Here is a 22614-nt window from a genome sequence, read left to right as displayed (position 1 = left end):
CATAGGCTTTGGCTGTCCCCCTAAGACCATGCCACTGTGGCTGCCTGCTGGTCTTGGGTCCAGCTGCAGGGAGGGCTACAAGGCTACCCTGATTTCTCTTCATCTCCCCACTGGGGAAAAAGCCGTCAATGAACAATCAGAATAGGAACAGGAGATGCGTGCAAAGAATTGAAAGACAGCTCGGCAGCTCCTGCCTGAGACCTCACTGGTGGTTCTGTGACAGAATAATGAAACTTTCCTGAACTCCAGTTTCCCATCTGCAAAATGGGCTTGACAATACCCCCTCCTGGAGGGGGAAGACCCCAAATGAACTAGCAAATGCTTGTACCAGCAAGTCCCCGTCAGGTGACCAGAGCTCAGAGAAGCCACGCAGTTAGGTGTCTTATTCTCCCAAGATGCAGACGAGGAGCTATGAGGATGTTTCCAAGTCTGTTCGGGACTCAGAGTTCTAGTCACTTCTGAGAAAGGGACTCACAGCCAGGGTCTCAGAGAGGGCTCTCTAAGAAAGTTCTTCCTGCCTACAGATGGATTTCTTCAAAGGAGAAGAGGAAGCCACACCCTTGTCAGGCTTTGCAGCCCCTCCGCACCATTCCACCCACTCCCCACCCGCCCGGACGTACCTGTTTTGGGGTCTACGTCGGCTGGTAAGTGTGGAGGGGGGTTTCCCGGGGTGAAGTGCTCATTGCTGTAGGTGATAAGAGGTGTGAGCGGGTGGACATGGTGAGGATGCTGCACCACCGGCACTTTGTTCGACTGTGGGAGGAAAAGAACAGAGACACTGTCAGGCCGTCCCAGCAGCCGCACGCTGAGCGCACAGGGCCCGTGGTTCCCTGCGGCCTATGCCCACCTTGGCTTTGTGAGAGGCACTCAAGTCTGCCGCACCCCAGCTCCCCAACCCGTTTAAAAGTTAGAGACAGTTTGAAAATGGCACTTCTTGTTGTGCTTCCATTTTCACCTGCCCACTGAGCCTGGCTTTTCAAATACCTCCTCCGGCACCACCCCATCCTGCAGCCGGAGAGTGTGCACTTTTCCCAGCAGCAGGTGAGTCGGAAGTGGGGACTTTAATCTCCCAGGCCTACTGTGCTCCTGCACCTAGGGGGGAAGCTCCTACCTCTGGGCCCCGTGGTGGGACCTCTAGGAGGCAGGCAGGCTTCGCGGGGACCAGCCAGGAAAACCTTCATTTACAAGAAACCCGGCAGGGCCCAGATCCCACTCAGCCAGCCTCCCTCTCCACCTCCTAACCCCTCCCTGTGCTTAGAACGGCGGGCAGGCTGCAGCCCGGCCCAGAGAGGGGAGGAAAAACCCTGCTTGCAGCTTTGGGGCTTAGGGTGGGAGTGTGAACTTTACCAGGAAGCTCTAAACTGCTTGGCAAGCACCTGCATATTTTATGCAGATTACAGCAGCCCTGATTCATTAGGAATTTCATTAGGAAGTCATCAGGGACCACTAATAAATTAACTGGATGATGATGAATTGGGCTAATAAAAGGCATGCATTTTAGAAGTGGGCAGTTCTAGCAAACAAAGTACAAGCAGTTTCATGTTTAGGCAGGGTGGATCAATGGAGAGAAACAAAGAGAGCAAAAAAAAAAGCATTTTAAATATGTTTCCAGTTGCCACCTCTAGGCTTTTCCAATCACTTTCCTCTTCCCCTACCCCGGCTCAGCACAGTCCCCCCCCTCCCTCTATGCTGTGCTATAACTCAGCCCAGCAAGATCACAAAGAAAAAATTAAGCTGAAACAAGCGAACTACTGGGCCATTTACTGAGAGTAATCCAATTGCAAAAAACCCTATTCCCAGTAGAGGATTTTCACTAAAATCCTACAACAGGGACATTTAACCAGATTAGGTACCAGCGAAGATAAAGAGGCTAGTATTAGATGATGAATGGATTAGAGTCAAGTTTCATTTTAGAACGTGTCTTTATTTCCTTTTATTACTTTTAGGAAGGCACAACTTGCATTAACATCAAGGAAAAGGAATTGCATTAAAAGAAAAGAAGTCAGGTTCTAGTGCTGCCCACTAGCGCCTCTTGAGTTCAGAGACCACTGAGCGGTTAGTTCTCTTATCATGTTTCTTGTCTTTTTTTTTTTTAAGCGGGCAAGGAAGGCATACACTAACATAGGGGGAGCACTTTCTACCATGGTTCGTGGTGGGGAAGGTATTTTTATAAGTGTTTCTAACTTTTCACAGCTATGCCTGCAAAGAAAAATACAGTCTTCCTAAATGATCTAGAAAGAACTACAGAGCAAGAACACATCCAAATGGCCTGCTGCACTGATTCCCATATACAACGGCTCTCTTTCAGAGCAAAAGGATAGCTAGTGGCTCACAGAGGGCTGGTTACCATTTTGCAATTAAAACAATTAAGTTTAAAAGCCACCAAAGCAGAGGGAACTTTGGAAGTCAGAAACTTCCCCTTAGATATTGGCCGAGCCCTGTCCACCAGGCCAAAGGGCTGCCTGCTGTCCCCAGGCCAGTGCCAGCAGCTCATGGACATGGACTAAAGATCATTTAGAGGACATTTCTGTTTAGCACTTAAGAAGCAATAAGCAACTTAGCTCCCACAGTGGTGGGAAAAGAGAAGAAGGTGGGGGGAGAGACAGGCAGACACAGACAGAGACACAGACACACAGAGAAAGACAGAGACAGAGAGAGGCAGAGAAAGACTACGTTCCAGAAGTTTTCTGTATGGTTGGAAAGATATCTAGCCTTTAATATGAAAATAAAGCAGGCAAATCTCAGACAGTTTAAAGTGTAGAAAACTAGTGAGAACAGTGGAAAGAAACACATACATCCCCACAGGAGAGAAGACTATTAGCAAGGGGTCAGAGGAGTGATCAGGTGGCACGGAAACAGGACGGCCGGAAGCAGCGGAAGGAAGCAAATGTGTAACACCCATCATGGAGACAGAAAGGGCTGGTGATGGGCAGCAAAACCGGTGGTTATCAATCCTGGCTGAGTCAAGCATCTCTCTGGATGCTGGTCACTGGTTCAGATCCCCAGTCCTAGGAAATCTAAACAGAAGCGTGATTGAGCAGTGGGGCTCAGGACTGAGCCCTGGGTGTGCTAGGGAGCTGCAGAGCTGAGTGTTTTGTTCTGCCCAGAGCGTTTTCTCTGGCCCGAGGCCAGAGACCCACATGGTCACAAGCTAGGAGATGTGAGTTCTAATCACAAATCTTGTCCTAGTTCTTAGAGAACCCGTGGGGAGGGCTGGGGCAGACTTAGCACATGGTGAGATTACTAATTATTATTACTGTCACTGTTAGGGAGGAGCTGTCTGGTGACACGGAGCTGGTGGTGCAGTACGGAAGCACCAATCCCAAGCTACCTTCCAAACAGGGCTAACAGGAAATGTGGGGGAGCCTCTTTCTCTGCTCGTACAGAAAAAGCTGAAAACAGCATTTGGACAATGGTGAGCTGGATGTGGGGTGTAAAAATTAAATCTCTGCCTTCCTTTCAGATACACAAATAAGGGTGATTTTAAAAGTCAGAGCTTTGCGATAGCTGCCCATGCCCTTGTGTTACGCTTCACATCTGAGCCTTACCAACTCAATTTTTTCCTGTCCAGTCAAATATCTACAGCATGTTGAAGTGGGTGGAAAGGGTGGAAAGGGATTGCAAGTTTTAAGTGCTGTCTGGTTTTAGGGGGAAAAAAAATTTTAAAGATAGTCCTACTAGGATACGGTCCTCCTAGGATACGGTCCTCCTTTCTGACAGACTGATCACCAGGCGGGTCTGTCCAAGTTACCCGGCTGCCAAGCAAGAAGGGGGAACTCTGGTCACATCTGCCAAACACAGGGTCTGTCTGCAGCTCCACCTAACCAGTCAACACCTGGATTTCTTTGATTACGGAAGGATTTTGTTCTTGCAAATGCCTGCATGCCTCTAGCCCGAGACCTACACAGGGTCCTTAATTTACACAGCTCATTCTGCCCATTACTGGGGTGAGATGTGCACCTTCCTGGGCCCCGCTGTACCTATGATCTTTAATGAAGGGTTGTATCTTCTAGAACTTTGGGTCACCTGCAATACCCAGCCTATCAGCGTGGTGAGCACAACCTCAGCAAATGCATGAGGACCACCAAACTGCAACTGCAAGTGGTCTAGGAGCAGGCCAGAGCCAATCCTATGAACTGGTTGTAGGTAAACACTGGGCTGTCTACTCAGAATCAGAAATCGGGGCTGTTGGGTGGGGAGTCCTTTCAAATCATCCATCCAACTCTGGTACAAATGCTATCTCAGCTATATCCGTACTTTGGAGTGGTTTTAGAGCACACAGGAAGCAAGAATGAGGGCTAAGCATCCAAGAAAGACCCAAGTATGAATTCTGCTCTACTGGTCTGGCCGTGTTCTCTCCCCTTCCCCTTCCTTTGCTTCTGTCTCTCTAAACTCCACGTCTACCTGGTAAGGTGTTGTGAAAACTGAACGAGCTTATGGTGTCACATACACAGTACAGTGCCTGGCATATGGCTACACACGCAATATAAAGAAAATTTGCACACACAATCCAGTGACCATGAATGATGATGAGGCAGCTACCCTCGTCTCCTCCAATTAAATTCAAAGAAGGAAAAACACAGCCACAGATGGTAACCCTTATTTCAAAGGTAACAAAGTCATTATGGACCAGGAGTATGTGGGTGATCGGAGAGCCCCCTTCCTCAGTTACACGCCCTAGTTAAAAAGATGGTCTTTAATAAATACATTTCAATGCCTCCTGTGAGAAAAGTCATCATTTTACTCTGCTCAATGACTAAGACTCCCACCTAGGAGCTGAGAATTTAAAGCAGATTCTTTGAGATAGCCACCTCCCTCCAGAATCAGGCTGAGGAAATTCTGAGTTAGAGCTAATAGAAAGGAAACATAAAAAATTCAAAGAGCAAGATGATCCTTTGCCTTTCCCCTGTCCTCTGAATAGCTCCCACTTCTTTACTGAGGTCCTTGCGTATGAGGTTTAAAATTGTCCCGGTGTGAAGAGTAACTTTGTTGGAGGAGGGGTACAGACAACCTTCTAGAAAGGTATCACGAAACTAAAGCAAATCAATGCCAGGGGTGAGGGGCAATGACAGGGGCAGTGGCTTACGATATTTGCAATATCTGTCCCCTTACCCTCTTTCATAAACAGAGGTCAATGTTCAAGGCAAACATCTATAACATAAAACTCAGCACTTGTGGGTAATTACTTTACCTAAAGATATCTTCAATACAACATGGGGCCACAAAATCAGTAACCAGTGCTCAAGATCATGGTAGTGACAGTCAAGGGACACTGCATGAAGAGCCGGAGTGACTAGTATTCAATGCTTTCTGAATGAGTAAAGCTATGAATCTATGAGGCACAAAAAAATCAAATATTCATAAAATATTCCAAAGAACTTTAAAACGAGGGAAACAGTGCCCATATATCCCAATACTGTTACCAGCTGCAAATCACCTAGGGAGCCACAGCAGGGCCCCATCTGGATGCTCCAGGGGAAGGTGAGGGACTAACCGACTGCCACATCCACACCACCGTCGCCCACGCAGCACAGCTCAGGGTCGCCCCTGCTAGTACAGCCAGACCTGTGTCCCAGCCTCTGTGCTGAGCACCAGGTGTCTACGATACCCTCACAACACACCTGCAAAGCAGCTGGCCTCTGTTACTAGTTCCAGGTGAGGAAAGGCCTCCCAAGTGACACACCTCAGGAGCGTGTAGTTTCCAGGCCTGGGAGACCCAGCTGCCTACCCACACCCCCTACTTTTAGGGTCTGCAAAGACTAGAGTTATGGGGCAGGGTATCTGCAATGCTGGTGGAGAGAGGGGCTCAAGGTCAGCCTAAGGGGAGCTCTCCAACTGGACAGATGCTTCAGGACTCAGAATGGACATCCAGTCCTCAAATCCCCACTCCCCACCCTCTGCAGCCCCCATTCCCCAAATCCAAGCTAGGGGCAGCTCCGGGCTCCCTGGCTAAACCAGGCACACCCTCACCATAGTGCAATGAGTATTTTTAGCAGCATTTTTACAGCATTTGGCTGGTTAAGAGCGGGGGCTGGGGGAAGGGGCTAAGCCATTTAATAGGATGTCTCTGCTTCCCAAATACAAACACACAGTATCAGGGCCCAGCAGGATCCTGGTGATAAAAACACTCTATGTGGTCAGTTCTGAGCTAAGAAGAAACTAAAGAAAGGGCTGAGAGCATGAAGCAAACACTAAATAAAACAAACCAAAAAAAATTTAGTGAAAAAGAAAAAAAGCAGCAGTAAGATATACCATGTACAGGTACAGGTTCCCTACGATGAATGCTGTCACTTTGAATATCTCAAATGTACAATAAAAGAAAAAAGAAAAAAAAAGTAAAACATTAAAAAATTTTAAAGAAAGAAGCCAAAATCCTCACCTGACTTCACATTATTAGGGGTTTCTACTCTCTACCTGGAAAAGCTGCTATTTCCTACAGCAAAGCCCTCCCTGTTTATTCATTAAGTTCTATAGGTTTAGAGCACTGAATAGTTAAATTATAAAGAAAAGGTTCTCTAGCAGCTTTCAAAGCATACAAAGCCTTTCCACTGGAGTATTCATGGAACTACAGTGTGGGGCAGCGGGAAAGGGGGTGCCCCTGTGGCTGACCTTTGACCTTTGAAGAACCCTTTAAGTGTAGTGTTCTGCAACTTGGCCATGCCACCCTCGTGGCCCGGGGCCCACACACCCGTCCACACACTGCTCATAAATTGGGACTTGGCAAGTGAAACATTGATTAAGTCACTTCTGGGTCCCTCGGCCAGCCCCCCGTCTAACCCTAACCCCTCAACTCCCTATAACTGGGGGAAACCTAAGGAGAATGAAAGCTTGCCATTCACCTCCGCAACCTATTCATCAAGAGACACTGAAAACAAATACAGCCATTGCTGGCCCTGCTCTCTCCATCAGCAGCCCCCTCCCCACGGCTCTCTCTTTCTGCGGGAGAAAAATGGGGCCAGAAAGTGCCTTTAGGAGCCCGGCACAATAAAACAAAAGCTGCACAGAGGAGCATTTGTCAGCCTGTCCCCCTCCCAGCATGGAGATGGAAGGTCTTCAGCCGTCTTAAATTACCAGCCCTCCCAGGATTTGAAATTGGCTTCGGGGGGCGGGTACGGGACACACTACTCACTCCAGGTCTACACTAAAAAGTGGGTTTATAGCTTATCCATGCATATGTCCAGACGCAGTGTACCATGGCTGCAGCAAGCCCAGCGGCAACTAGTAAAACGTTAATAGATGCCTCACATCATGGGACCATGGAGAGCTGGTGAAGGGAGGGGCTGGGGTAACATGAAAGAGTGGCTGCTGTTTCTTAGTCACCCACAACGCTTTGGTGACTCAACTCCTCCTGGTTTTAGCACCGGAGTGGTGCAATGGCCAACCAAGGTAATGCTCCGGCCTCATCAACCTGGAACCCAGACACCAAGCAGCCCCTCAGCTGCTGGAAGGATCACAAGGAGATACAGAGCACAGCCTGGTTCCAGGCCTGCAAGTGCCACCCCATCCCAAACTAGCTGGCCAGGATCTTCTTTGGTGTCCTGTGAAACTCTGACATCGACAGAGGCAGAGGGCAGAGGGCAAGCCTCAATCACTTGGCCCCCAAGTGGGCTTCAGCAAATGTGAACCTCCCATAGCCGGTGCAAGCCCAGCCAGGACCCACCCGGCTAAGTGGCCAAGTCCCTCCACGGCTGAATGTTTCTCCATCTGTCAAAGGCTTTGCTCTAGTTAATGGTGCATCATTTGCCTGGACAAGGTGTCTATCGAAAGCTGTAACACTGCTGGTAAAAGTAGTAAATAAGAGGGAAGGTTTCTCTGGGTCCGAGTTTTATGCGGAGAAACTAGGTGGTAAGAAAAAGAAATCTGCCCATGAGATGAGAAAGAAGAAATGCCCGCCTACAGTGGCACAGCCTCCGCCGCAGCCAGGTGTTACAGAAAGTGCCCAGCAGGCTGCAAAGCACTACCGGAGCCTGATGTGAAGGGTGCCGCTCACTCTTTTCTAAACGATCAGTGGTTGACTTTTTTCTTCTCTCTCTTCCTCTGTAGAATCAAATCCATTAGACAGCAAGAAGAGGAAAAGGAACGATTCTCCTTGCCATCTACTCTGCCAGTTCAGTTTCCCACAGACTCACATGGGCATTAAAATTCTTCTTGCAAGGAAATGAATGGGCAAGGGAAGAAGAGGGAGGATAAATGTGCAGTTAGATTTCACCCCAAGTCTCACATGCATGCACAGACATACAACTACCTCAAGCCAACTTAAGCTCTCGGCCTTTGGGGCAGGGGGATAACATAACTGCTCCGCTGGTAACATGCCAAACGGACTGCCAAGCATGGAGGGCCCAGAGGGTCAAGTTCACCTCGTCTTAACCTTTTCTTAATCCCCCAAAAGAAGGTGGGGCTGGGGTGGGCATGCAAGAGGAACATTCAAACCTGGAAAACAGAGATGGGTTCCAGCTGCCTGGCTTTGTGCACGCTGTAGACAGGGTCCAACCCAGCAAAGCTGCGCTTTCATAGGCTCCTGAACAATGACTTCCAGTTAAGTTCATTAAGCATAATTTATTTCTGCTCAGTCTCATTTATTTTCCAATAAAAAGAAAGCATCCCATTGTGCCTCCCCCCAGCAAACCTTTAAGACACTTGCAAGCTAAAGTCTAGGTTGGCAGGCCTGGGTCCACCCTGGGCAGCCCCTTTCCAGGGTTTTCTTCCTGCCTGCTTCTCTCCAGCAGCATGTAAAATTCTCAGCCTGGAGGTCAGCAAGGCGATGTGACAGGCACCACAGGCCTGCTGACTGTCCCACCACCCTGCTCTACCAGGTCTCAGGGAGAAGGGACCAGCCATGTAGCTCTAAGCAATTTCCCAGGAATCTGCAACCTCCACCCTCCTGCCAAATATTTCTCTACTACTTGGGTATTAAATGATTAGTGTTCGCATAATCAATCTTGTTGAGGGTCGGAGTTTGTAGAGAATGTTTGGGAATTGGGTAAGAGGGTGCAGCTGTTTCTAGGAGAGTGGACTTTCAAAACAGAGTCAGGCATAAACTTAACCTAATCCAAATGAAGAAATCCGAAAGCTTAAATTCGAAACAACTTTTAAACATAATAATGATTTCCAGGCCACCCCCCCTCCCCCGCAACACAACAACCCCAAATCTACGGATTCCTAAATACAATGGAAAGGAAATCACCAATTTTGATTGCGAATAAATTCTAAGTGCATAATGGTTATTATATCCTGGGGAGTTTAAGAAAGAAGTAGTGAGCAGAATCTGACACCACCTTCCTAATTTACTTACAAGAAACAGCTGCATAAAAATGTCTTTTGTTGTTTTGCTGCACCCTGGGCCTAACTTTCAAACCTTAAATCTGTATTTGAAAATCATGGCTGCTCTGTGGAGTCTGATGAAAGCTTAAGAAACAGTTATTTCCTTGAGATCAAGTACGTTTTCTCCCCAGAAAAGCACGAGTACACCAAGAGGAGGAATGAAAGTTTCCATTCATGTGGCCCGACTGACACAAACGCCCAAACCTGGGGATTCAGCAAGAAGTCAGAAAAGACTGAAAGGAAGGCAAACACAAAGGCAGAACTACATTGTTCTGCTCCATTTTGCCCTGTTAGTGTCCCAAACACGGGCATCCTCGAAGGGCACCTGAGCTCAGTGAATGACACACATGGAGACGACACACAGTCGCCATGGGGCGGGCAGGGCCAGACACGGTCACTGCTCCCTCTGATCGCACGCTGATGTGTTCGGAGTTCAAGGGAAGGTGCAACTGACCCGGGCAAGATTCAACTTTTTAAGAATCCTCAAATGTGTGCAGAAGTATGTCATCCGGAGGGGTGGTCAGGATTTCATCGCATCCCGCGACATTGCAAAAGGAAAGAATTCCATTACACAGCCCAGCTGGGTCCTCCACCAACCTCAAATCAGCAAGGGGAGTGACAAAAGTTGCAGGATTTGCTGCTTTCAGAAAATGCAAATGTAGGAGCTTGTTATGAAAACATAAAGATCATAATATCTGTATCATTGGAGTTGGGAATTCAGCCTTTAAAAGCAATTCCCCTCTTATAAGACATGAAGAATGGGGATTTGCCCCCTCCCCCAAAGCAGGAGGACAGGTAATAACCCAAGTCATTGAGTAAAGAAGAGTCTGGAAGCTTCTAGAAGCATGACGCGGGCAACAGTGCTGGGTGTGAAATCTGCGGCAGCAGGATGTACCCACCACTAGCCTGTGCTCCCTTCCGAGCAGCAATGAACAGTTTCTACCCAATCTGAATGGAACTAGAAAGCAGCGTCTGACTGGAAAGGAAGGCACAAGCCTGTGGTTGCTTTCTGCTCAACCTGAGCTTCCATCTTGTGCCTTAATATGACACACAAGATTTGGTCCCTGATTCTGAAAACCTAAGGATTCTTAGAGTCCATAGCACATTCCATCCCTTCTCCCCCCAGTATTGGATCCTAGAGCTGGTTGCCAGTCACAAATATTTCCATTTGGCCATTTCACCACTAAAAAAATCATAAGATAATAAAGGAACTGCCCTCAAACTCAAGTGAATGTCCTTGCTGCTTGTGGCAAAAGATCTGATCCAAGGCTGGGATGGAGCACACTATATTCCAAGCCTCCAACCGGCTTAGCAGAAGAGCCTCCTTCCTACCTATCAGAGCACAAGGAGCTGTCATCAGGCTCGTACTGAGGTTTCCAAAACATAGTTTTTATTAAGTTCAGAAAACACAAATACCACAAGCAACACCACAGCCCTGAAAGGCCAACACCTAAATATGGAGATTGAAAATAAACGCAACCAAGGACAGAGAACAGAAAGTTAGCATTAAATATGAAACCCCGATCCATGGTTTGCAGAAGCCCTGCTCCTGCACCGCCTCGTGGCTCAGAACTCTCTCAAGCTCTGGGAGCACACGTCTCTCTGAGGCAAGGCCCTTTCCCCTGCTTCCTTCCAGTGCAGCTAACTCTGGTAGGTGAAGAAAAAATGACTTGTTAGAAGGAATCCCGGACCCCGCCACCCCGTCCCAGATTCCAGCTCACTGCACAGGCTGGAAGGGCTGTGATGCAAGTCAGACTTTCTCTCCTCCCCATCTTCATTTAACCCTTTCCCCCCACCCTCCCCCAAAAAGCTGCTGTGAAAAGTAGACAGTGATCGAGCACAGCCAGAGTTGACCATTTATTGTTGCTTCATTTTTTTCCCACTGTCAATTCTTTTTAATTTGAAAAGGAAGTAAAGCACAGGTTAATGGTCAAGACCATGAGCATGGACATGAACACACACACACACACACACACACACACACACACACACACCTGCTACTCACCCAGCAATTCAAATTGAAGTGCCAACCGCCCAACTGCTGCAAGAGAGAGACCCCGGAGGCCACTGTGCCTCCCTTCCCACTCAAATCTTCCATTCCCACTACAACTGCATCCCTAGGGTACATGATAGATCTGCGGATCCTCCTCTCCACCACTAAAAAAACTTTCTCTGTACCTTCAAGATGGGACTGGGCCAGCGTTTATTCTTCCTCCCTCCCGGCTTTTCTTACTTTTCTCTTTCCTCCCAGCTTCCCCTCCCTTCATAGCACTCACTTAAAGAGCTCGAAGAAAGCATCCTAAAAGACCAAGATGGCTCCAGATTTCTGTCTGGATACACTCAAAACGCTCCAAGTTCTCACTGACACTGCCTATAACTGCTTTGCCAATTCTTCCCCCTGCACACCCTTCCCTGAAAATTTCTTTTAAAAAAATTTTAAAAACACTAATAATAATCTAGTTCAGTTGGTTGCAGACTCAATTTAATTTTTTTAAAAAATTAAAACCTCCTTCTAATTCCTTTACTACTGCAAAATCCATGAAGGAAAGGCGAAGGCCCATTTTTCCCCCGCCAGCTCAGGGTGCCTAAGGACAAGTCCCCTCCCTCACCCGTTACCTTGGGCAGCAGGGGCAGAGCTGCCGCTAAGAGTAGCAAAGAAATTACGGTCAGCCATGAGAGAAAATGATCAACCAGATGCAGTAGGCAGGCACTTTATCTGTAAGATTGTCAAATCCCTCAAAACAAATTTCTTAGGGAGAGGGCTACAATGGGCGAGGGGGAGGGAGGAGGAAAGTATATTTCCTTGTCACAGTGACACTGAAGTGACACTTTGCAGGGCCTTGCCTGCCACTCGTACAAACTCTCTCTTCCTTCCGTAGAGACTCTGCCTGAAAGGTTTTTCACTGACCCCCCCTCGCCCCCCAAGCGGGAGAAATCAGGCTTCACCACGGATAAGCTCACTTCTTTGGCTCTGGAATTCCTAAGCTTTCCCCAGAAACAGAGAGAAGAGGAAGGACAGGGGAGAAGGATAAAGGCAAAGGTGTACACAGGTGAACCCCACAAACCCAACTTACTTTTCCTGGGGCTCTCACAGGATCCAGGGCTGAGTACATTTGTGTGGGTTTAACTTAATTTGAGTGAGATTCAGACATCACAGGCCTAACCCTAAGTGTTAAATCGTTTCACCCCCCCTTCATAAAAAGCCAATACACAGCTCTGATTTGCATGGAGATAGGAACGCATCCCAGACCTATCTTGGGGAAGACCAGTGGCGAAGGTTTGGCTTCCCTGGCGGCAGGACACCTAACATAAAGAAGATGGTTTTAATTTATTGCTCTGACTGCAAGGTTGTTTATCTCCAACCCTACAGAGTTTGCTTTTATGACGTAGGCCTTTAAGCAATCTGTTAATACACGGCACAAGACACCCCCCCCCCCGCAAAAAAAAAGCCATCACAGAAACAAGGGCGGGAAGAGCTTAAAGATAACAAACTGAGAATTCTTCATTTTCCTTTTCCTTCTTCTTCTTTTTTTTAAATACTGCTCCATAGGCCCCCTTTCTGGACTTATCTGGCCTTCCCCCGAAAGTGTCAGGCAGCTATCTTTAAGGCCCTTAATACCAAAACAAAACCCTGCCATTTCCCTTTACATGGCGGTAACAAAAGCAACGAGCCTCTAGTTTGACAAGTAAAAAGCCCCAACTACACAGCCCCCTAATTGCCTTCCCCTCTCTTTTCACACCGACCACCACACTCCTGCCAGCCGCCTTTGTCGTGCGCGCAATTTCTTAAGTAAACTGCAAGTTCTCTGCTCCTGATGGACAGCTCCAATCATTTGCTCACAATTACTTATAAAGTGCTGCAAACACGGACCGGGCAACTTTGACCAGGAATTTATTTTCTGGCTTTCTCAAAAGACAATGGAAAATGGAAACAGCAAGAAGGGCCAACACATTCCAGACTGACCTCCTCCTTCTCCTTAAAAAAGGGAAACCTCTTCAAACTCAAAACTTCTCCTAAGAAAGTCCTTCCGGGTATGTGCTGCCCGATGGCACTGTCCCGACTTGGTTCCCGCAATGTCCACCCACGCTTAGGATATTTCCATAAAAAAACCAAGAGGTGATCGAGGGCTGCAAAGTTCTAGAGGTTTAACAAGGGGAAGAAGAAATACAAAAAACAACACACAAAACTTCCCCCAAACCCCACAGCGCCCTTTTTTTTTTTTTTTTTTTGCACTAAATTATAACCACGTGGAAGAAAAATGAACTTGGGGGGAAGGTGCCCATTCCTACCCCAGGTCCTCATCCCACGGTCAGCAAAGTTTTGTTTTGTTGTTTTAAATACAGAGGTTTGAGACAGCAGCAAGGGGACACGGGAAAACGGGTCTTGAAGGGAATGTCTACATGAAAAAAACCCGCTGCAGACACTTCAGCAAAATACTTGGGGCTGAGGCAGAGGGGAGCCAAGAGGGTGGAGAGCCACCAGGACCAACTTAGTGCGCGAAAAGAATTCAAGTCTCCCCCGCCCCACCACCACCATCCCAAAGATAGGCACCTCCGAGTTAAACAACAACAAGAGGAAAGCATGTTTGGGGGAAGATCACGGAATAAAAATTTTTTCTTTCTTTCTTTTCTTTTTTTCCAAAGGACGTTAGAAGAAAAAAAAAAATCAACTCTGTCCATCGCGCACCTTACCAGTCAAGGGCCATCAATCTTAAAGTTACTGCGAAGTGACAGCGGGCACTGCGCTGGGCAGGCGCGCGGGACGCTGCGGACGGCCACCGCGCACCGCCGCGCACCGCGGCCGCTTACCATCTACAGCCGGTCGCGGCGCTCCCCTTCCCGCCGCCGGCTCGCGGGCATGCTGCCGCGCCGATGGCCCAGGGCCCGCGCCGGCCGCCGGCTCCACTGGAGGGCAGCACCCGCCCTGCAGCCCGCGCGTCCGCCGACGCCGCGCACCCGCAGCCCAGGGCAGCAGCGCACACCGGCAGCGGCGCCAGACCGGATGCTCGCGCGCAGTTCCATTCACAGAATTATCTCGCTTGACGGGGAAGCGCACAACAACCGGGGATCTCCCCCGGTTCCACAACAATCCGCCCCCCAAAAAAGGGAGGGGGGCGTTAAAAAAAAAAAAAAAGGCAGGGCTTTCTTACTCTTCTCTTTTTCCCCCCAACCCGGCATTCAATCAAAAGAACAAAGCCTGATATTTTGTTTGCCGACTTGGCAAACATAAAGGCAATTTCAATAGTCCAAAGGAACTCACCTAAGTTGGTGAAAGTAATGCTTTGCGGTTCTCCAGTGAAATTAAGCTTTAATAGCTATCTGATGCCATTCAGAGAAGGAAGGGGAGGAAACTAGCTGAATTTAGATAAAGTTAGAGGACCACTTCACTCCGAAGTTTTCTGCCAGCCCCAAGTACCCTCTAAATTCTTGACAACATCCAGAGCTTAATTATCCTGCTGAATTTTTTTGAGGGGGGGGGACAAAAACTAAAATAGACCATAAAAACACCCATATGTAAGAGAATTCAGAACAATTTACTGTATAACATTTTTTCATGGCTAACTTAAAAAAAAAAAAAAAACCTACCGAAACTTGTGGATGTGTTCCTTTAAAGCAAATGGTCCTAACACATATTAAACCACCGCTGCGCGTCTTCTAAGCATAGTAGGAAAAAATGACTATTGATCTTCAAATAGCGATAATTGAAAAGATCAAAAAGATTAAACAAAATCAAGAATGTGCTGACTTACCATGCTATGCTTTTTTGTTGCAACTTTGTAGAAATTTCACTCAAAGAAACTGCATCAGAGGTGTCAAATTTTTTAGCGGACTGTGATCGTATTATTTCCGCAGCCCTGCCTTCCAATGCTTCAGAACTTTTTCCCCTTTCTCTTTTTTGTTTGTGGTACCTAGCTTTTTGCTATAGACTTTAAAAGCCTTCAGCTCAGCAAACCAGCACAAATTATCTTGCCACCTTGCGCAGTTCTGATGCTTTGGCCGCTAACTTTGGAAGGCCCTTTACTACTGCATCAAAATTAGCATTGTCAAAGCAGTTAATGAATATTAATATTGTATTTGTCATTGGAGCCGGTCCGTTGCTGAACTCCAAGTCATCCATCAGGGACAAGATTAAGAACACAATTATTTCTGACTGACAGGGACCAAATCTGCTAGAATTTTTTTTTTAAACAATTCGGGGGGAAAAAACCCACAATATCATCATCTTAAGGTGTCTCCCAAGAGACCGGGAACCAGATTAATACGCTTTTAATGAAGTAGAGATCATTATGTATGAAGAGGAAAAAAAAGAAAAGATGTACAATTCAAGCTATTTAGTTATGGTGGCGGCTAGAAATTTTTTAAAAAATGCAGACGGCATATCTTTTTCGACAGCTGTCCAGATTTTATTCATACTGTTCTAAAGAAAAAGACGACTTTTTTTTTTTCCCTGAAATCTTTTCCTTTTTAAAAAAAGAACAGAGAACGAGCGATTCGTCCCATCTGGGATAATTTTCCATGTCTTCACTTTTACTGAGGCGGTCAGGAAAGACAGCATGGTAAATAATTCCTACACAAATTTGACAAGAAACACCTTCATCAGCTCAGCTCCTTCCGCCCTTATTCCCCAGATTCCAAGCACTGTCTCTCTCACTTTATTCAGGGTTACATTTACAGAAACTCTTAAGTTCCCTTTAACAGTGACATCTCTCTGTCATCAACACACAGAAAAGAACACAACTCAGCGAAAACCCCTCACACATGCCGCGGGTTCAGACACCCCAGTAAGGGACGCTGCCCACTATGTTCCTTCAGAAGCCAACAGTGGCTAATTTGGGGTGCAGCAGGGCTGAAATAGAAGTTTTGCCAGAAATCAAACTAATAGCAACTTAATGAAATGTATAATCGACCCAGTAGCAGAAAATGGTTTACAAGACGACTACAACAGAACTTTCTCTACAACACATGCAAAGGACTAATTAAAAAGTACTAAGTTTAAAAACTTGCGGCTTACCTGGCATAACCAACTTATCTGAATTCACCCAAATCATTTCAACATCTATATCTGCACCATGCGTTACACATACATACATACATATACATCGCAATTTCTTAGGCGTTTTAGGAATAGTGTGCTTCCCTGGCTTGCTCCACAGAAATTGTCTTCGAGATGATATTCCCCCCACACACACTTTTCGTATTTTAAATGTGGTAAAAGGGATAAAATGACAGATGTGACGGTTAATCTACCCAATGAATCGCGGGGGTCTAGGTAAAGCCGTAATGGCCACTGAGCTAATCTTCAACACCCACTGACCACCCCACCGGCCTTCTAATACCATTATCAACCCTTAGATGAACATTCTAAATTAGAGTTTTGTTCGAAAAGGGTGTGAATTTGACCTTCAGTGCTGGGAGGCCTGTGCTGCACATACAGATGGCAAAGTTCTCCCTAAAAAAAAATTTTTTAAGGTTTCTGCTTTCTTGTGACTTGCATCTTTGAACTCTGCATCTTTACACTCTCCTCTTTCACCAAAAAAAGGTGCCCTACCGTAAAAACCCTCCTGATGTCACCTCCACCAACCACCTCACAGTGTTTATACTTATCCCATAAGAAGGGCCCAAGCAAAGACATCGAGACAAAGAACAACTGCAAAACACACATACAAACATACCACTTTGCCCCAACTTGTCCCCTTCTCTCTTTCAATTTACCAGTGCTTTTACTTACTTCTTTCTTTATGCCCAAAGAGTCTTTGGAATGTATCATTTAAAATGTATCGCTTTCTAAGCTGGGCAATTTTATAAAGATCTTGTAGGGGAGATGGAGATAGAGCACAGTAAAGAATATCATCTGTTTGCACACACACTGGGTTATGCTATAAAGAAAGAAGGGAACTTGAGGTTAAGACTTTCCCTCAACAGTGTCTTTTTTTTTCCTTCATGAATCAAAATGGGCTGATATCATATCATTATTGCTCAATAATATTCTCAACGCCACCTTTAAAAAAACCAGCACAATTCTATGATACAAACATGCGTTCAAAGCTCCCTTCAAAACCACAGATTTTTGTACCCACCTCCTCATCATCCCATAAAACCTACAAATGGTCCTTACACAAGAAGAGATCCCTTTTCCCCTTTATTTTGGAAAAGCCTGTGCACGCACTTTGTAGCAAACTGCGATCCGAGCAAAGCACACATAAATGTGCATCTGACTAAAGATTGTTCAGCCATAGGCTAGCTCCCAAATAACCTGAGATGTCTAAATTAAGGACCTCTTCCTTTATCAATCCACAGCTTCCCCAGTCCTCGCCCGAGCCTGCCTTTTCAGAGCCATGCACATATCCTTAATCTGCATCTCCGTGCACTCTGTACTGGAGTTGTTAATAGGCAGCTTTCTCTGCCTCTCTCTCGGCTTCCCCAGCACGACCGCATCAGCACTAGTATCAAATTAACTCTCCGACTTTGAAACTTATTGATCTGCTATTAAGACACCAGTGAACTTGATGAAATGAGTGCTGTAGGTGCAGTCATGACTTCAAAGTCTAGCACAGCCACATAAAGCAAGCGCCTTTGATCCTAACTCCGATCTACTGAGGGTTTAAAGCCCAGTTCTCCCTAAGCTGCCCTTCACTCTCGTCATGTCTGATGTCTCACCAACTAGTGACTTGATAATGTTAATAATGCAAATTTTACAAATGATTTTTACAATGGCAAAATTAATTCTATGAGTTGATGCTTCTTGCAATAGGGGTTTCTGCTCGTCTCTCCCCTGTAACAATTGGAACAATTATAACAGCTCAGGAGGAATACCAGGCCCAGGTAATTCCAGACAATGCTTTACCACTTTCTCCTACCTTTCCATTTTGAACCTAAATCTCAAATAATGTACTAGGAATGTCACTGAGAATCCCAGTAACATTTATTTCTATAATTTCATTTCCTACTACACAACTACTGGTGATTAGAAGCAGCCTCTTTTTTAACACGTGGTTTCTACCTTTATAGTACTGTCAGGACAAAATCTTTATTTTTGTGTAGACTTTTTCTTGACAGTCACAAACTTACAGTAAAGTTGTTAGAGTTCATATGCTCAGTTACTATTTTTCATTTAGCAATTATCTCAAGTGCTGTACAGACAAGAATCAGAATGAACAACACAGATTCTGTGAAATCAAACATTTAAATATACATATTCTTTCTCTAGCTAACTAAACAAAACTTTTCATCTAAAAACAAATTTTTTATCACAAGGAATAATATTTAAGCACTGACTCATTTTATTAACTCATTTAGTAAGTTTTTTGAATCACAGATATTAAAAATAGGTTTCAAATTCTTTCTAAATAGATTAACTCTATGAATTCTCATTTTCATCAAGTTTGGATTTAAATGATGTTAAAAAAAAAGGTTCTTATGTTCTAGGTTGAAAAATAATCATATATAACCAGAATAGCAAAATTTAAGCAAAACTGCACTTTGATACTGAAGCAAAGAATCAATACCCGAGACCAAATCCTTTACCAAGAGGTTATTCTTTGTATGTTGATTCTGCAGAGAACATCAGTAGTTGAGTAAAATGTGCTCCATGAAGAGGAGCTTTATGTAACACTTTGATTTATAGTATGTTATGTAATGTTAGTGTTACTGTTGTTCTGAATCTGTTAATTACAGGAGGAAACTAATGGGTGTATTTTTCTCAATCAATATGGCAAAGTGCTTCCTCTATTTCAAATGTCAGGTCTACCCCCGCCCCATGGCAAAACATAATGGAAGGTTAAAAGGACCATAATTTTAATACTTGCTTTCATTCATATGTGTGCGCGTGCGTGCGTGCGTGCGTGTGTGTGTGTGTGTGTTGTGGGAGGGGGAAATCCAATTAGTTGGTTTTCCGGTGCTCCTCTAATCATAAAATTTAGGTAGTAGTAACTTTGTGTTGGTTCCCCCCCATGTTGATACTCACTTAACCTACTTGCAATTCTAAAGAAGTCAACACTTGATTGTGACAATGTTCAAAAGAATTTCCTCTGCCACTAGCACAGTCAAAAAACTTTCACCAATTAGTGCAGGAAAAAAGGAGGGAAAAGCCACAGTGCTGGCGCTCAAAGACCCAGGCCTTGCGGCAAATCTGTCATGTCGAGAGGATTGATCAACAGGACGGCAATTTCTAATGGCATGTTGTCATGAAAAGTCAGCCACAGGGAGCCACCTGCTTTGCTCCTCACAGACAGCCAGGAAAGGAAGGAAGGAAGAGGGCGGGAGGGGGAGAAGAGGGGAAAGGCTCTCCATCCCTATCCCTGCCAGTCCCCTTTTGCTAACAATTTTGGTAAAGGTATCATGATTTTTCACTCAGTTGAAATATGTCAAGTCTCCAATCATATTACCCTTGCTTGAAGACTACAGTGGTTTGAAGGCTGACTCCTTCTTTTCCTCTATCCCTTTTCCCCCCATTTTGCCAAAGGAGTGGTGCACCTTTATGTTACCACGCTTCCTCCCTCCTTTTGTCAACCAGCAGTCTCTAGATCAGAAGACATCTATCATGGCTTTAAATCAACAAGGAGCATCCTGACTTAATAAAATCCATGTTTGGAAGATTCTGGAAGACGAAAGTGATCCGGGTGACACTATCAGGTGCTTTTTCTGAACCCAGCATTTAGCCAATTGTATGTACGTATGTACGTATGTGTGTGTGTGAAGGTGGGTGTGTGGGAGTGTGTATGGCCACTCTTGGCCCCATACTTCGTGGGGCTTTGTCTGGCCGGGAAACAGTCCTGAAACTAGGGTTCTGCTATACTCTATGACACCACTAGCACCCTGCAAGGCAAGTGGTGGTGACAGTTTGTTACACATTTTCTTATGATCAGTGCAACTTAGTATTATGTAACAACCTCCAAAGGATCCTTGCAAACTCATGTTCTGCCTCCAAACGCTCCTCTAGGAGTATTATTCTCTTGGTACCCAAGACTGATTACCAACCACTCCAAAGAAAAGGGCATTTCTTCTTCCTCCAAACACCCTATTCAATGGCTCCCTAGTCATTTCGAATGATGCTCTAATTATTAGTATTGCAAGATACTCCACCACTACTATTCCCCCAGATGTCAAGCTCCTGAAGGATACTAGAGGGACTCAACGCTAAATCACCACATTCGAGAAACTGCTTCCTATTGACCTGATCTTAAGAGTTGATGTGGTTGCTCTCCACAAAAGCTAATAACACAAAGGCCATCTTCTCTGTCTTGTGTAAGGATGGCCCAAAATATCATTATGACCTACTATCCCTGGTAGTTTTCACACTTGAAACACTCGCAAATATACTACCCCTCAATCTACTTTGAACAAAAGAAAAAAAGTCAAATAAAAGTTAAAGAACTTTTAAGTTCATAAAACCAAACCCCACTTGGCATGCAAATCACGTACTGTAACCTTTTATTGGCGGAGCCTCTGGTCTCATCAGTCGATGAAATTCTCAGCCCGCGGCAACAGCTTAGCCGAGGGACACAGACCAATGAGAAAATATTCATTGTGTTAGCATTTCAAATGGCGAGAAAGGAAGAAGAAGCGCTAACTGATCACTGCCCGTGGAATTAATTGGATATTCCAAGAATAATGTCTCTCACTGAAGATCCTTAGAGGCCACGCGCTGGTCGAGACCACATTTTGTGCGGCACCTTCAAAAAGAGACCGCTTGGGGGTACTGGACATATTAGGGTTTTAGCGCATTTCCCTAAAGGCCAGAAGATAATCAGATGCACTGAACCAAACTCAACTAATCCAATCCATAATTATACATACAAATCCAATAAACTTTGCCACATTACTAGAAAATTAAACTATTATATGGAAACCTTCAATAACTTTAAAAAAAAAAAAACTTTAAAGGGCACCATGGCAAAAAATGTTTCTTTTGGGGGCAGGGACATGTGGCCCAGAACTTTATTTCTTTTTGCTGGTAAGCGATAGCCTTCTGTTCTGCTCAAGCTGATCTTAGTGCCAACACGGTTTCTTTATTCAGGGAAGGATTTGCGTTCCGGCTTTCTTGCACATAACCCAAGCATCTGCAATGACCCTGAGCGATATTAGTATATCTTTCCTTAAGACACATCTTAATCTAACCTTTTTAAGACTCTTTTGCTTTCAAACTCAAAACAGCAGAAAAAATAAGCATTGTTGGTGGCACCAGGAGCCTGAGCTAAGGGCCTGGCGTGGTCGGCAGCAAGAGCCCCCTGGATAAACAGCTGCTGGTGAAACTAAATAACCATCGGAGACCAAAAGGTAAGGGGGGAAAAATGAGATTAGGAACTTTCCCAAATGTTCCATCTCTCCTATCGACCACTGGCCTAGCGTGAGGTGTCAATTTTGACTCCAAAGAGAGCACACGAATTCGCAGTGGTCCCATTATGCGGTCTCTGCTCTCATTGTAAATTCTGTCAACGAAGTCAATCTTATTAACTTCCGCACTGGTTCACACATGACATTTTCTTCAATTTTCTTGCTGACATCAAAAACATCAATTAGCAGCCCGAAAATAGGAAGGAACGAATGACAGCGCCTGATAACGTCGACTATTTGAAGCCAAGGGTAAATCTATTCTCCAGTTCTGAATGCGTTCATTACAATTGCATTTTCAAAGAAGACCTCCAAATAGCAAAGAAAATTAAATTTATCATCTAGAAATGCCTAGAAATTGTTTTTTTAATCCTATGTCTATCTCTCAATCCCAGAGCGTAATACAAAGTATCGCAATTGAGTTTTATGATAACATGCCACAACTTTAATAGAAAGTTTATAAAATATGCAGCCTGGACCACTCTTTCTATCAAACAGCAACTCCAAGGATTAAGAAAAAACTTCCCCAACAGACTGCAGCCTCGCCTGGTAGGGTCCATCCATTTTCCAACACACACACACACACACACACACACACACAGGACAAGAAGTCAAAAAGTTCTGAAAAGAAAAGGCAACTAATACCCATAGTCCAAAATGGAAATGCTTTTATGGAAAACAACCAATACTACAGCTCCCTATAATATTAAAAGTGTCTTACTACCCACATGCCCTGTCTCTTCTCTAAGAAACAAGCCTCCAAATAAAATCTCAGCACCCCCTACACACACTCCATATAATGAGTATGACTGCACCAAACCGCCCAAACCAGGGACAAAACAATTATTCCTCACCTCCGTGCCCCACTTAATTATCACACATTTCATTTGTATTGACTTTTTCCCTCCAAAAATCGAATAAATTAATAATAAAAATGTCGTGTCCTCCCCTGATCAGAAAATT

The 22614-nt window shown here is 45.3% G+C and overlaps 1 protein-coding gene across 11 annotated transcripts in view; it reads right to left on the bottom strand.

Annotated features, from left to right (window-relative positions):
- Positions 1-22614, bottom strand: part of Tcf7l2 (transcription factor 7-like 2 (T-cell specific, HMG-box)) — a gene marked incomplete in the record, with an annotated part of 187618 nt that overhangs the window by 23716 nt on the left and 141288 nt on the right. For all 11 annotated transcript variants that reach the window (XM_013515858.1, XM_013515863.1, XM_013515865.1 and 8 more), the window contains 1 exon segment: positions 621-753. In XM_013515858.1, the coding sequence (XP_013371312.1) occupies positions 621-753 (133 nt within the window).

The sequence above is a fragment of the Chinchilla lanigera genome, unplaced genomic scaffold (assembly GCF_000276665.1).
Source record: "Chinchilla lanigera isolate Chin_1 unplaced genomic scaffold, ChiLan1.0 scaffold00030, whole genome shotgun sequence".
NCBI lineage: Eukaryota > Metazoa > Chordata > Mammalia > Rodentia > Chinchillidae > Chinchilla > Chinchilla lanigera.
The sequence above is the reverse complement of the archived record's forward strand: the minus strand, read 5'-3'. Positions and strand labels throughout refer to the sequence as shown.